Source organism: Neoarius graeffei, chromosome 25 (assembly GCF_027579695.1).
Source record: "Neoarius graeffei isolate fNeoGra1 chromosome 25, fNeoGra1.pri, whole genome shotgun sequence".
NCBI lineage: Eukaryota > Metazoa > Chordata > Actinopteri > Siluriformes > Ariidae > Neoarius > Neoarius graeffei.
In genome coordinates this window covers 44779831-44794543 of record NC_083593.1, presented here as the reverse complement: position 1 = coordinate 44794543, position 14713 = coordinate 44779831, and the positions used below count along the sequence as shown (strand labels likewise).

General features: G+C 41.3%; 1 protein-coding gene across 4 annotated transcripts in view; it reads left to right on the top strand.

Annotated features, from left to right (window-relative positions):
* galt (galactose-1-phosphate uridylyltransferase) overlaps nt 1-14713 on the top strand; it is a 324066-nt gene that overhangs the window by 61472 nt on the left and 247881 nt on the right. For 3 of the 4 annotated variants that reach the window (XM_060908973.1, XM_060908974.1, XM_060908972.1), the window contains exon 7: nt 14271-14393. The exons of the other annotated variant lie outside the window; for it this stretch is intronic. In XM_060908973.1, the coding sequence (XP_060764956.1) occupies nt 14271-14393 (123 nt within the window). The remainder of the gene's footprint in view (nt 1-14270; nt 14394-14713) is intronic. 4 annotated transcript variants of the gene reach the window in all.

The window sequence follows — 14713 nt, the reverse complement described above, 5'->3', positions numbered from 1 at the left end:
AAAGAAGAATGGGCAAAAATTTCAGTGCCTAGATGTGCAAAGCTGGTAGAGACATACCACAAAAGACTTGCAGCTGTAATTGCAGCAAAAGGTGGCTCTACAAAGTATTGACGCAGGGGAGCTGAATACTAATGCACATCACATTTTTTCAGATTTTTATTTCTTTAAAATTTTGAAGACCATTTATCATTTTTGTTTCACTTCACAATTATGCGCTACTCTGTGTTGGTCTATCACATAAAATCTCAATAAAAAAAATTTTAAGTTCGTGGTTGTAAGGTGGAAAAATGTGAAAAAAGTTCAAGGGGTATGAATACTTTTGCAAGGCACTGTATATATATTTAACAGTTACTCTACGAAATCAAGTTGTACATGAGCTGATAGCCAATGAGGCACGTAGCTTTTTATAAAACGTCTGACAAAATAATTTCTGCTTAGAATGTAAACAAACTGGGCGGCATGGTGGTGTAGTGGTTAGCATTGTCCCCTCAGAGCAAGAAGGTTCTGGGTTCGAGCCCAGTGGCTGACGGGGGCCTTTCTGTATGGAGTTTGCATGTTCTCCCCATGTCTGCGTGGGTTTCCTCCGGGTGCTCCGGTTTCCCCCACAGTCCAAAGACATGCAGGTTAGGTTAACTGGTGGCTCTAAATTGACCGTAGGTGTGAATGTGAGCGTGAATGGTTGTTTGTCTCTATGTGTCAGTCCTGTGATGATCTGGCGACTTGTCCAGGGTGTACCCCGCCTTTCGCCCATAGTCAGCTGGGATAGGCTCCAGCTTGCCTGCAACCCTGCACAGGAGAAGCGGTTATGGATAATGGATGGGGTTTTCTTCTTCTTCAGGGTTTTTTGGTGGTTGGTAAACCAGCTTAAAGGTGCATTACCACCACCGGCTGGGCTGGACTGTGGAACAGGAGATATTGGGGGAAAAAACTATATTCTTTTAGCTATTTCTGTTTCTTTTAAATACTTGATAACCATTTTTTTGGGTTTTGTTTTCAAGTAGAGTTTTTATTTCATCCTCGGTTGGGTCAAAAACACGCTCCGCCATTTTGTTTTTCTCTACTCACGGTATATGAGTTGATAGCCTAGTAGTAGCCAATCAGAGCGCACGATTGCTCATGTATAGTGAAATGTAGTTCGAATAAATCCTGATAAATATCATGTATTGTAAACATGAAGGCATTCGTAGGTAACGAGTCTTTATAGAAAGGGTCACCCACAGTGTTGGTCTATAAACCGATATTTTTCATAAAGCATGACCATCGTTGTAAAAAGTGGCATATTTTCCTGCATAGCAGTTGTTTTCTCTGTTTTATTTGTTCTTTATATGTTGTAATCATTTGGATTTTCTGGAAAACAGATGGCGAGTTTATTGTGGTGCTTAAATTCTAATGAATAAATCCCCGCAGCAGACAGCCTCATTTTAGCTGTAATGGACAGCTTGGAAGTGTTGGCTCATTTTAGCTGCAAAAAAAGAAAAAAGAGATTAAACAGCAATGGTTACAACCATTCTACACCAAATGTAGTGGTTACGGAAACTGGGCAGCTTTTCTGAACGTCTGTAAAGTTCATCCAATTCAATCAAGTGCAATTACATTTTTATTAGGATTTAAACTTAATATCCTCTGAGATTCCCAAATGGCGGAACATAGCAGGTGCATTGGAAACAGCTTTGGAAAATATGTGCGAGTATTACAGATTAGTCATATGGTACTCTGTGGCCCATTTCAGTCGCATCGTCCTGAGGAAAAAGAATGCCCATTTTTCCCTCTAATATCTGTTCATGAGCGAGTTGTTCTCCATCACAGAGCCAGTGTGGGATGCCAAGGCTTGATGTGCTTCTTCTGAGTCCTGTGAAGCCACCACCGTCTTTTCAAATTGCAGCACGTCTGATACGGGGCGACTGAACCAGCTCAGAGGAGACCCATCTCTTTCCATAGAGTGGCATGCAAAAGTTTGGGCACCCTTACTGAAAATGTCTGTTACTGTGAATAGTTAAGTGAGCAGGAGATGAACTGATCACCAAAAGGCATAAAGGTAAAGACGAGACATTTCTTTTCAGCGTTTTCTGCAAGATTTGTGTATTATTTTTGTTTTGTACAATTGGAGAGTGAAAAAAGAAAAGGAACACCATGCGAAAGTTTGGGCACCCCAATACATTTGAGTTCTCAGGTAACTTTTACCAAGGTTCCAGACCTTAATTAGCTTATTGAGCTGTGGCTTGTTCAAACTCTTCATTAGGAAAGGTCAGATGATGCAGATTTCAAAACTGTATAAATTCTCTGACTCCTCAAACTTGTCCCTAAAATCAGTTGCTCCTCTAAGCAACTCTCTCGCATTCTGAATAATAAAATAATTGATGCTCACAAAGCAGGAGAAGGCTACAAGAACATAGCAAAGTGTTTTCAGGTAGCTGTTTCCTCAGATTGTAATGTTATTAAGAAATGGCAGTTAACAGAAACAGTGGAGATCAAGGTGAGGTCTGGAAGATGAAGAAAACTTTCTGAAAGAACTGCTTGTTGGATTGCTAGAAAGGCAAATAAAAAACCCTATTTGACTGCAAAAGATCTTCAGAAACATTTAGCAGACCCTGGAGTGGTGGTGAACTGTTCTACTATGCAGTGACACCTGAACAAATATGACCTTCATGGAAGAGTCATCAGAAGAAAACCTTTTCTGCATCCTAGCCACAAAATTCAGCGTCTGAAGTTTGCAAATGAACATCTAAGCAAGCCTGACGCATTTTGGAAACAAGTCCTGTGGACTGATGAAATCAAAATAGAACTTTTTGGCCACAATGTGCAAAGGTATGTTTGGAGAAAAAAGGGTGCCAAATTCCAGGAAAAGAACACCTCTCCAACTCTGAAGCATGGGTGTGGATCGATCATGCTTTGGGGTTGTGTTGCAGCCAGTGGCACAGGGCACATTTCACTGGTTGAGGGAAGCATGGATTCGAATAAATACCAGCAAATTCTGGAAGCAAACATCACACCATCTGTAAAAAAAAAAAGTTGAAGTTAAAAAGAGGATGGGTCCTACAATAAGACGATGATCCAAAACGCACCTCAAAATCTATAGTGGAATACCTCAAGAGGCACAAGCTGAAGGTTCTGCCCTGGCCCTCACAGTCCCCTGACCTAAACATCATTGAAAATCTGTGGATAGATCTCAAAAGAGCAGTGCATGCAAGACAGCCCAAGAAACTTGTAGAACTGGAAGCCTTTTGCAAGGACGAATGTGTGAAAATCCCCCAGGTAAGAACTGTAAGATTATTAGCTGGCTACAAAAAGTGTTTACAAGCTGTGATACTTGCCAAAGGGGGTGTTACTAGGTACTGACCATGCAGGGTGCCCAAACTTTTGCTTCGGGCCCTTTTCCTTTTTTGTCATTTTGAAAATGTAAAAGATCACACATCACACATCACATTATCTCTAGCCGCTTTATCCTTCTACAGGGTCGCAGGCAAGCTGGAGCCTATCCCAGCTGACTACGGGCGAAAGGCGGGGTACACCCTGGACAAGTCGCCAGGTCATCACAGGGCTGACACATAGACACAGACAACCATTCACACTCACATTCACACCTACGGTCAATTTAGAGTCACCAGTTAACCTAACCTGCATGTCTTTGGACTGTGGGGGAAACCGGAGCACCCGGAGGAAACCCACGCGGACACGGGGAGAACATGCAAACTCCGCACAGAAAGGCCCTCGCCGGCCCCGGGGCTCGAACCCAGGACCTTCTTGCTGTGAGGCGACAGCGCTAACCACTACACCACCGTGCCGCCAATGTAAAAGATGAAAATAAAAATTTGTTTTTGCTGAAAATATAAAGGGTATGAGTCATCTTTATGCCTTTTGGAGATCATTTCATCTTCAACTTGCTTAACTGTTCACAGTAACAGCAGTTTTGACTAGGGGTGCCCAAACTTTTGCATACCACTGTATACGTTACCGAAAAGACGCATCGAGGCTTGTGAATGCAACATAACACATTTGTTGGATATTTGATCCACCTTTCTGTTTTAGCCAGCAGTAACTTTTCAGCAGTTTGTGCTACAGTAGCTCTTCTGTGGGATTGGACCATATGGGCTAGCCTTCTTGCCCCATGCAAATCAATGAGCCTTCGACACCCATGACCCTGCCACTGGTTCTCCTTCCTTGGACCACTTTTGGTAGGTACTAACCACTGCATACCGGGAACACCTCACAAGATGTGCCAGTTTGTTCGATGCTCAGACCCAGTCATCTAGCCATCACAATTTGGCTCTTGTCAAAGTCACTCAGATCCTTCCGCTTGCCCGTTTTTCTGCTTCCTTCACGTCAACTTCAAGAACTGACTGTTCTCGTGCCGCGTAATATACCCCACCCCTTAACAGGTGCCACGGTAATGAGATATTCAATGTTATTCACTTCACCTGTCAGTGGTTTAAATGTTATAGCTGATCAGAGTAAATACTGTATATTGGCAATGTTACTCTTATACTCTGAGGGCTTTTGGTATCTGACCACTACCCTCTCCATATACTGTGAGTAGAGAAAAACAAAATGGCGGAGCGTGTCGCTGAACCAACCGAGGATGAAATAAAAACTCGACTCGAAAACAAAACCCCAGAAAGCACACAAAACTGATTCACTAAATTAACATTACAGTAATGTTAGTTTTTTACCAACTTGTTTCAATTAGTTTAACTACTTCACTTTTAAACTTTTTTTATTTTTCAATCTTGTGACATGTAATTAGTTTTTACAGGGCTGTCTTTTGAAAATCACTTTGGTGAAAAAGCATCCTGTTAAAATATCATTAAAACAACTTGGGGAGTGGTTTTTTTTTTTACTTATTTATTTTTTAGTATTGACCCTCATTGAGTGAGGAGCAGCTTAAAAATGACATGCTGACGGCAAGCTAGTAAAAAAAAAACCTCTCACATTTATATAAAAATTTATTCTATCCACATTCACTGGATATGAGCAATCACGCACTCTGGCTACTCTACTACTATGGAATCAATTTTGTGCCAAAATGTTCATACAATACTTTTGAAATATCAAACAAAAATGACAAATCAAAATACAAAAAAAGAACAAAGTCAATTTTTTTAGACTGGCAAACAAATTATTCATGTAATCGTGCAAAATATCAGTCTATTACTCTTCAGAAACCTTTTATTTTTGTTCCGCGTCTTTCTCAGTTTTGTTTGACGTAATTTATTTTGGTTGCGATTCCAGCTTTCTCGTTTGCGCTCCCTGACTTTTTGCTTGCAGTTTTGGCACAAACTTGACGTGTGGGTGGGCTGTCCAGGAATGCATTCCCATTGGGTAACTTGTGTTTGACTGACAGCTACGCTCAGCCATTCCCTACTCGGATTCTGGCGGACTGTTTGACGAGTGACCGATCCATTGACGGTAAACAAGGATCGAGTGGACTTCAGTGGTGACTATGATATTGAATTTACACTTTGTTGAATTAATTCAGTATCATAGTCGCCACTGAAGTCCACTCGATCCTTGTTTACCGTCAATGGATCGGTCACTCGTCAAACAGTCCGCCAGAATCCGAGTAGGGAATGGCTGAGCGTAGCTGTCAGTCAAACACAAGTTACCCAATGGGAATGCATTCCTGGACAGCCCACCCACACGTCAAGTTTGTGCCAAAACTGCAAGCAAAAAGTCAGGGAGCGCAAACGAGAAAGCTGGAATCGCAACCAAAATAAATTACGTCAAACAAAACTGAGAAAGACGCGGAACAAAAATAAAAGGTTTCTGAAGAGTAATAGACTGATATTTTGCACGATTACACGAATAATTTGTTTGCCAGTCTAAAAAAAATTTACTTTTTGTTCTTTTTTTGTATTTTGATTTGTCATTTTCGTTTGATATTTCAAAAGTATTGTATGAACATTTTGGCACAAAATTGCTTCCATATACTACTAGGCTATCAGCTCATACAGTGGGGCAAAAAAGTATTTAGTCAGTCACCAATTGTGCAAGTTCTCCCACTTAAAAAGATGAGAGAGGCCTGTAATTTTCATCATAGGTATACCTCAACTATGAGAGACAGAATGAGAAAAAAAATTCAGAAAATCACATTGTCTGATTTTTAAAGAATTTATTTGCAAATTATGGTGGAAAATAAGTATTTGGTCAATAACAAAAGTTCATCTCAATACTTTGTTATATACCCTTTGTTGGCAATGACAGAGGTCAAACGTTTTCTGTAAGTCTTCACAAGGTTTTCACACACTGTTGCTGGTATTTTGGCCCATTCCTCCATGCAGATCTCCTCTAGAGCAGTGATGTTTTAGGGCTGTCGCTGGGCAACACGGACTTTCAACTCCCTCCAAAGATTTTCTATGGGGTTGAGATCTGGAGACTGGCTAGGCCACTCCAGGACCTTGAAATGCTTCTTACGAAGCCACTCCTTCATTGCCTGGGCGGTGTGTTTGGGATCATTGTCATGCTGAAAGACCCAGCCACGTTTCATCTTCAATGCCCTTGCTGATGGAAGGAGGTTTTCACTCAAAATCTCACGATACATGGCCCCATTCATTCTTTCCTTTACACGGATCAGTCATCCTGGTCCCTTTGCAGAAAAACAGCCCCAAAGCATGATGTTTACACCCCCATGCTTCACAGTAGGTATGGTGTTCTTTGGATACAACTCGGCATTCTTTCTCCTCCAAACACGACAAGTTGAGTTCTTACCAAAAAGTTCTATTTTGGTTTCATTTGACCATATGACATTCTCCCAATCCTCTTCTGGATCATCCAAATGCTCTCTAGCAAACTTCAGACGGGCCTGGACATGTACTGGCTTAAGCAGGGGGACACGTCTGGCACTGCAGGATTTGAGTCCCTGGCGGTGTAGTGTGTTACTGATGGTAGCCTTCATTACTTTGGTCCCAGCTCTCTGCAGGTCATTCACTCGGTCCCCCCATGTGGTTCTGGGATTTTTGCTCACCGTTCTTGTGATCATTTTGACCCCACAGGGTGAGATCTTGCGTGGAGCCCCAGATCAAGGGAGATTATCAGTGGTCTTGTATGTCTTCCATTTTCTAATAATTGCTCCCACAGTTGATTTCTTTACACCAAGCTGCTTACCTATTGCAGATTCAGTCTTCCCAGCCTGGTGCAGGTCTACAATTTTGTTTCTGGTGTCCTTTGACAGCTCTTTGGTCTTGGCCATAGTGGAGTTTGGAGTGTGACTGTTTGAGGTTGTTGACAGGTGTCTTTTATACTGATAACGAGTTCAAACAGGTGCCATTAATACAGGTAACGAGTGGAGGACAGAGGAGCCTCTTAAAGAAGAAGTTACAGGTCTGTGAGAGCCAGAAATCTTGCTTGTTTGTAGGTGACCAAATACTTATTTTACAGAGGAATTTACCAATTAATTCATTAAAAATCCTACAATGTGATTTCCTGGATTCTTTCCCCCCATTCTGTCTCTCATAATTGAAGTGTACCTATGATGAAAATTACAGGCCTCTCTCATCTTTTTAAGTGGGAGAACTTGCACAATTGGTGGCTGACTAAATACTTTTTTGCCCCACTGTATACTGTGAGTGGAGAAAAACAAAATGGCGGAGCGTGTTGCTGAACCAACTGGGGATGAAATAAAAACTTGACTTGAAAACAAAACCCCAAAAACACACACAAAAATTGCAACAAAATATGGAATAAAAGTATTTGATGGTAAGAACACATACATATATAAATTTTTTTTTTCAGTACACACCTCGGCTATCGGGGCAGCACGGTGGTGTAGTGGTTAGCGCTGTCGCCTCACAGCAAGAAGGTTCTGGGTTTGAGCCCCGTGGCCGGCGAGGGCCTTTCTGTGTGGAGTTTGCATGTTCTCCCCGTGTCCGCGTGGGTTTCCTCCGGGTGCTCCGGTTTCCCCCACAGTCCAAAGACATGCAGGTTAGGTTAACTGGTGACTCTAAATTGACCGTAGGTGTGAATGTGAGTGTGAATGGTTGTCTGTGTCTATGTGTCAGCCCTGTGATGACCTGGCGACTTGTCCAGGGTGTACCCCGCCTTTCGCCCGTAGTCAGCTGGGATAGGCTCCAGCTTGCCTGCGACCCTGTAGAAGGATAAAGCGGCTAGAGATAATGAGATGAGATGAGATGAGTATTTGATGGTAAGAACACATACATATATAAATTTTTTTTTTCAGTACACACCTCGGCTATCGGGGCAGCACGGTGGTGTAGTGGTTAGCGCTGTCGCCTCACAGCAAGAAGGTTCTGGGTTTGAGCCCCGTGGCCGGCGAGGGCCTTTCTGTGTGGAGTTTGCATGTTCTCCCCGTGTCCGCGTGGGTTTCCTCCGGGTGCTCCGGTTTCCCCCACAGTCCAAAGACATGCAGGTTAGGTTAACTGGTGACTCTAAATTGACCGTAGGTGTGAATGTGAGTGTGAATGGTTGTCTGTGTCTATGTGTCAGCCCTGTGATGACCTGGCGACTTGTCCAGGGTGTACCCCGCCTTTCGCCCGTAGTCAGCTGGGATAGGCTCCAGCTTGCCTGCGACCCTGTAGAAGGATAAAGCGGCTAGAGATAATGAGATGAGATGAGACCTCGGCTATCAGCTCATGTTCGACTTGAGTTCATGGAATAACTGTTTATATATCCAGTTTCAGCAATAAGACACAAAAATATTACTTTTTGCTGCATATTTGAGTAGCTTCTGGTATTTTCATTCCTGTGAATTGAGCTACTTAACGAGGGTCCGTTATTTATTTTAAATGAGCCAATTACGTTTGCAAGCATGCCTGTCTTTCACTCTTTGCAGCTCTCTCTCTCTCTCTCTCTCTCTCTCTCTCTCTCTGTGTCTCATACGGTATGTACTTGTTCTTTCTTTTTGTCTGTGTTCACATAATTATCCAGTTATTTATTTATATTTGGACAGCCTGTGAAGGTATTGCAAGCTTTAACACATAAGCCAAAACCATACCGCCTGTTCTTTTGGTGTTTCGGTGTTAATTGTGTTACAGATCGGACGGAGTGCAGGTTTGAATGAATGAGTGTACATTCAGCTTACGAGCTTTCCTACTTCTTTAGTTTAATATTCATTCTTGTGCCTTTTGTGGCGATGAATGAATAAAAAGCTTGAGGAAAATCTATGTACTGTCATAAATTAAACCGATAACCTCTCTTTTTGGAGAGATAGTTTCATCACAGATTACTGGCATGTAATTAAATCTTTTCTTTTGAGCTTCCACTGACAGGACGGACAAATCAGTAGCTTGGGTGCCTAAGGACCCAAGGACATTTCATATCTGAGCAAGTAGGTTTATTAACCAGAAAAAAGAAAGAGAGAAATACTCCTTAAGGGTTTCAGGAAAACAAGTTTTCATTTGTTCTGCATATTTAAACTGTGCACTTTATAATTGTGTAACGCACCTCAGTGCTGTAGCTCCAGGACGCATTAATGGTTCCGAATCCCACCACCTGCTGCACTACACACATCAGCTGAAGTGAGATTTTTTTTCTGAATGAAGAAAATACACACTCTCTCAAAAAAAAAAAAATCAATGAAAACATCTTTGCAAAAAGTAAAGCTATCAAATCTTAAACATGATATGAACAGGCTTTGTGCAGACAATATGGCGGATCAATACCGCAATTCAACCCTTCATGACTTCAATTCTCAAGCACTAAATGCTTCGGTGGCTCTGACTGACAGTTTGGAGATGGAAGCCATCCTTCCCACCCTGTAGATTAGACTCCCAGTTAGAAATCCATCGTCAGGATTAAAACTCACAATCTCTCAAAGGTAAAGCCTTGGACTACTGCGTGACTGAGAAACAGTATTTCACTGGGTTGATTTATAACGCCGAAGGTAATGACCAGTGACTTAAATGACTCCTTGTCACTACAAATGAATCCCGGAATTGCCGTTGTTTCAGCTCGAGTCATTTTGCTTTGCTATAATGTGCTTATAGATTTTCCCTCATTTTAAAGTCTGTCGAGCCTCTGACACTCTGTACTGTTTTATTCTTTCTCTCTCTCTTTCTTTTTTCAGCTCTTTGAAGCTATAGAACATGAAGTAATAATATCGTAGCGTCGGTGCTTTTTAAATATTTTTTGCATTTGCATTATACAGCAGTAGAAGTGCATTCTTCCTTCGTTTGAAACTCATGTCTTGCTTGCCGTAATCTCTGAGCGCTGTTTTCGTGCTCGTTTCTATTGACATCTTGATATCCTTTGTCACCTCATTGCAGCTTTAATCTACCTCACTCTGAAAACACTTAAAAGCCCATGAAAGTGTCCAGTCATAAGCCAGAAAATTATTTTACCTCCACTCGAGGAAATGCATGCTAAAAGTCTATTAAAACAGGACTGATTAGTGATGTGTGGAACTGATTTGGCTCGCACCAAAAAAAAAAAAAAGCAGACACCCGCTGCTTGCCGAGGAAAGCTTCGCTGTGTTCAAAGTCGTTAGCAGTGGAGTTTGAAGTTTGAAGTAGTGATTATCGAACAGAAAGCTCTGGAGACAGTTTTGGGAGATTGTCTGTCTTATTCCCAAAGCTGATGTATTCCTTCGAGAATAATCTGTATGCTTCTGACATGACATGGCCACACCCTTTTTGTAGGTAGCCTTGTGCTAGGAGAGCCTAAAGACCGAAAGTACCATTCAAAAGTTTGGACACGCCTACTCACTCATTCATAGAGTTTTCTGTATTTGGACTATTTTCTACATTGTTGAACAATAACGAAGACATCAAAACTATGAAATAACTTATAGGACGTATATGGAACTAGGACATTTAGTAGTGTATACCTCCGCCAAGCCACATATTCAGATTTGCATCAAAATCTAATCAAGTGTTTCTTGGCCAATGGCTCAGATTTCTTTAAAATTTCATCAAAATCCGTTCACTACTTTTGGAGGTGCGTTGGGAACAGATAAACAAACAGAGGCGAAAACATAACCTCCTCTAACAAAGTTTGTTGGAGGTAATTAAAGGAGAACTGGAGTCATTTTTAAACTTGCTTTATTTCTTAATTAACGTGTTATTCAATTTCGTTTTTGGTTTTAGTAACGTTATATCGTGACTCGTATTGGCAACTAATTGCAATTAAATATTACACTTATCGGCCTATTCGGTTTTTAGCCATGTTGAATTTAGTTCGTTTGGTCCACGGCAGGCGTCGCTTATCCGCGCGATCTTCACGAGACTTGTGCGAGACTTCAGAACGTGACGTGTCAGCCAGGTGTCAGTGCCGCCATTTTGAAAACTGTTTTCCAAATGAAATATTGCACAAAAACGAGTTTAAATGACGATTACTGCCTACTTTTTTCAAACTTTCCTGATTGCTATCAAAACAACCAAAACTTCCGGCTTGATTACATCAGCATTCGAAAGAGGGCGCGTGCGTCTTTTGACAACGTTGGCAGATGTTGGTTACTTTGATTTCCGCTATATGTTTTACTTCCATCCTACGATATCTCGCACAGGTCTCAACGAATCTCGTTTACGGCCATTGCTCTGACGTATGGACTGATATATTACAGAGCATATTTTAAACACTCATAACTTGCTATAGCAGCGACAAAATAGCGATCAAAAATGCATTCCGATATTTAATAAAATGAGAGAAATAGAATTTTGATCATAAAAAAATTTGCCTTCAGTTCTCCTTTAAGGTGGTAAACAAAAAAGTATTAAAAAACCTCCACAGTTTACCTTAATGACAGCTTTGATAGCCTTGATAGCACTAATTATTCTATCCACATTCACTGGATATGAGCAATCGTGCACTCTGATTGGCTACTAGGCTATCGGCTCATATACTGTGAGTAGAGAAAAAAACAAAATGGCGGAGCGTGTTGCTGAACCAACCAAGGAGTGTACAGAGTAAGAATTCATTCAGGTAAAAAAGCATACAGTGCAAAGATGCGTTGCCTGCGATGGAAAACAAAAACAGTAGGATAAAAACCTACCGGAAAACATCCTCCTCGACCGAATGCGGTGCATGAGCTCTGAGGGTTTGAGCTGCGATCTTGATATTTCAAACGGTTGTCTGGTTACAGCTGTCCTACAAGCTAGTGGACTAATAAACCTGTTTTAACTAGTTTTAAATGAAACTCTGGTGAACATTTTCCATAAAATGTGCTCGTAAATAATTTCATGTTATTATAAAAAAAAGCTAATAAAAAATTAGCACTGGATAAAACCCCATCTATCTTATGTAAATAATGATACGAATTTCATTATCTGGTGGTGAAGTGTTTACGAGATTCGTCGACTTGCACTTGCGATCAGGTTCCCTGTGATGGTACACGTACATCGTTCATCACAAAAGCCGTCAAAAACCAGGTTGATGCATTACCATATTCTTTTAAGTGTGGAGCTTAAATTAAAAAAATGTTTAAAGATAAATAGTTTTTCCTATTTGAGTGACACATTTGAGTTACTGTGTGTAATGCCTGTTTTGTATGGCCGTTATGCTCATTTTTCATCTCATTATCTGTAGCCGCTTTATCCTGTTCTACAGGGTCGCAGGCAAGCTGGAGCCTATCCCAGCTGACTACGGGCGAAAGGCAGGGTACACCCTGGACAAGTCGCCAGGTCATCACAGGGCTGACACATAGACACAGACAACCATTCACACTCACATTCACACCTACGGTCAATTTAGAGTCACCAGTTAACCTAACCTGCATGTCTTTGGACTGTGGGGGAAACCGGAGCACCCGGAGGAAACCCACGCGGACACGGGGAGAACATGCAAACTCCACACAGAAAGGACCTTGCCGGCCACGGGCTCGAACCCGGACCTTCTTGCTGTGAGGCGACAGCGCTAACCACTACACCACCGTGCCACCCCATGCTCATTTTTATGAATAGCAATAATCATGGCAGCCACTGATATTACTTTAATGAATGACTGACTGATAGAAATTTCTTTTGTTCTTGGTACCTCTAATAAATAAAAAAAAATATATATATATATATATATTAGTGCTGTCAAAAATGTCGTGTTATTAACGCGTTAACTTGACTCAATTTTAACGGCGATAATTTTTTTATCGCAAGATTAACGCTCTGTGACATGATGTAGGTTTTTCATAAGCTTTTGAAACTGCCAGGAACTTGGAACAGAGACTTTGCTTAGAAAAACGATAGCAGCTAGACTGTCATGCCACGCCCCGCACAGCCAGAGTCCTCTGCCCTCCCCCGAAGAGCCACGGTGCTCGGCTTAGGTTTCGTTTTCCCATCGGCGGCTCCAGCCCCACTTTGCAGTGGCTGTGACAAGACGTGTTGTTATGCTCTGCAATAAAAAAAAAAAAAAAAAACATTGGCACAACCAATGTTCGAACTATGCCGATATTTTCGGGGGGTCCCTTTTTTTCCCTTGGGGGGTGCTTGCGCTTGTCTCAGAGCGCGGATCTCCATCACGCGCTCACTTCGGATATGCAAATGCTTCCCGTTACACACGATTGCTATGTCAATAAAAATCATTTTGCCAATATTTTAGAGACCCCCCAACATTTCCCAAATCATGTTTTCAAGGGATCTCATGTCTGTTTCAGGGGATCTCGGATCCCCCGAGTACCACCGTAGTTCGAACGGTGAGCAAGCCCATTCACTTTTTTATGCTGATAAGAGAATTACATGTTTTTTCATGTGACAAAAATGTGCGATTAAATTGCGATTAATCGCGAGTTAACTATGACAGTCGCGACATTAATCATGATTAAATATTTTAATCGCTTGACAGCACTAATATATATATATATATATATATATATATATATATATATATATATATATATATAAAATATAAAACGTGCTCTCTGTGGTGGACACGTGCAGGTAATTGAAATAAAACCTAAGATAATGTATGACATGCAATATGAGGACTGTGAGGTTTAGCCTAAATGGGCGTCTTTTGCATTTACTCTTTGCACAAACGTAAAAAAAAAAAAAGTTGCATAAGAAGGATGACTCAAAAACTTTTTTGAAATGGTTTTTAGTCTGAAATGGCCTTGAGTCAAAATCCTTTTTTTATTTAAAGCTCCAGACGAGATGCAGTTTCCAAAAGTGTTTATGAAGCCTAGCGGTCTTTCAGGACAGTTTTTTTTTTTTTTCCCCTCTTCAGTCAGCCTTTTATGTGAATGCTTTTATTTTCATGACCAGGAAAGACAACCTTCCTATCATTATTTGTTATCGTGGGTACATTTTACCTCTTGTACCGTGTTTGGTAAGTGTTATAGATTTTTGAAGCTAGCCGCAGTGGCTCGATGTGATATTCCTGCTGTCTTTCTGCAGGTTTGGGCCAGCAGCTTCTTGCCTAATGAACCCGCGCTGGCTGAACGCTGTCAGAGGGAATATAAAGAGACGCACGGAGAGCCCATGCTGCTGCAGTACGCTCACATGGAGGCTCAAGCAGAGGTAACAGAACAGATAGACATGGAAATTAAGACTGTGATCTGATCACACATTTGCTCCGAGTCACTCGATTCTGGAGAAATTCTCAAGCGATATGATGAGACTGTAATGTACAGGGCTGCAAAAATATGTCGCGAAATGACCTAATAGTTGGATAATAGCGTTCAGTCACCTGCTGTTATAATGAAATCTGCAGAATGCACTTTATTGTTTGTCATAGATATAATCTGGCCAAAAAAAAAAGGCTTGCATTCAGAGAATATTTTAGTTTCACTGTTTCTGGATCAGCTTTCTGTGTGAAGTAATCTGGTACTGAATACAGT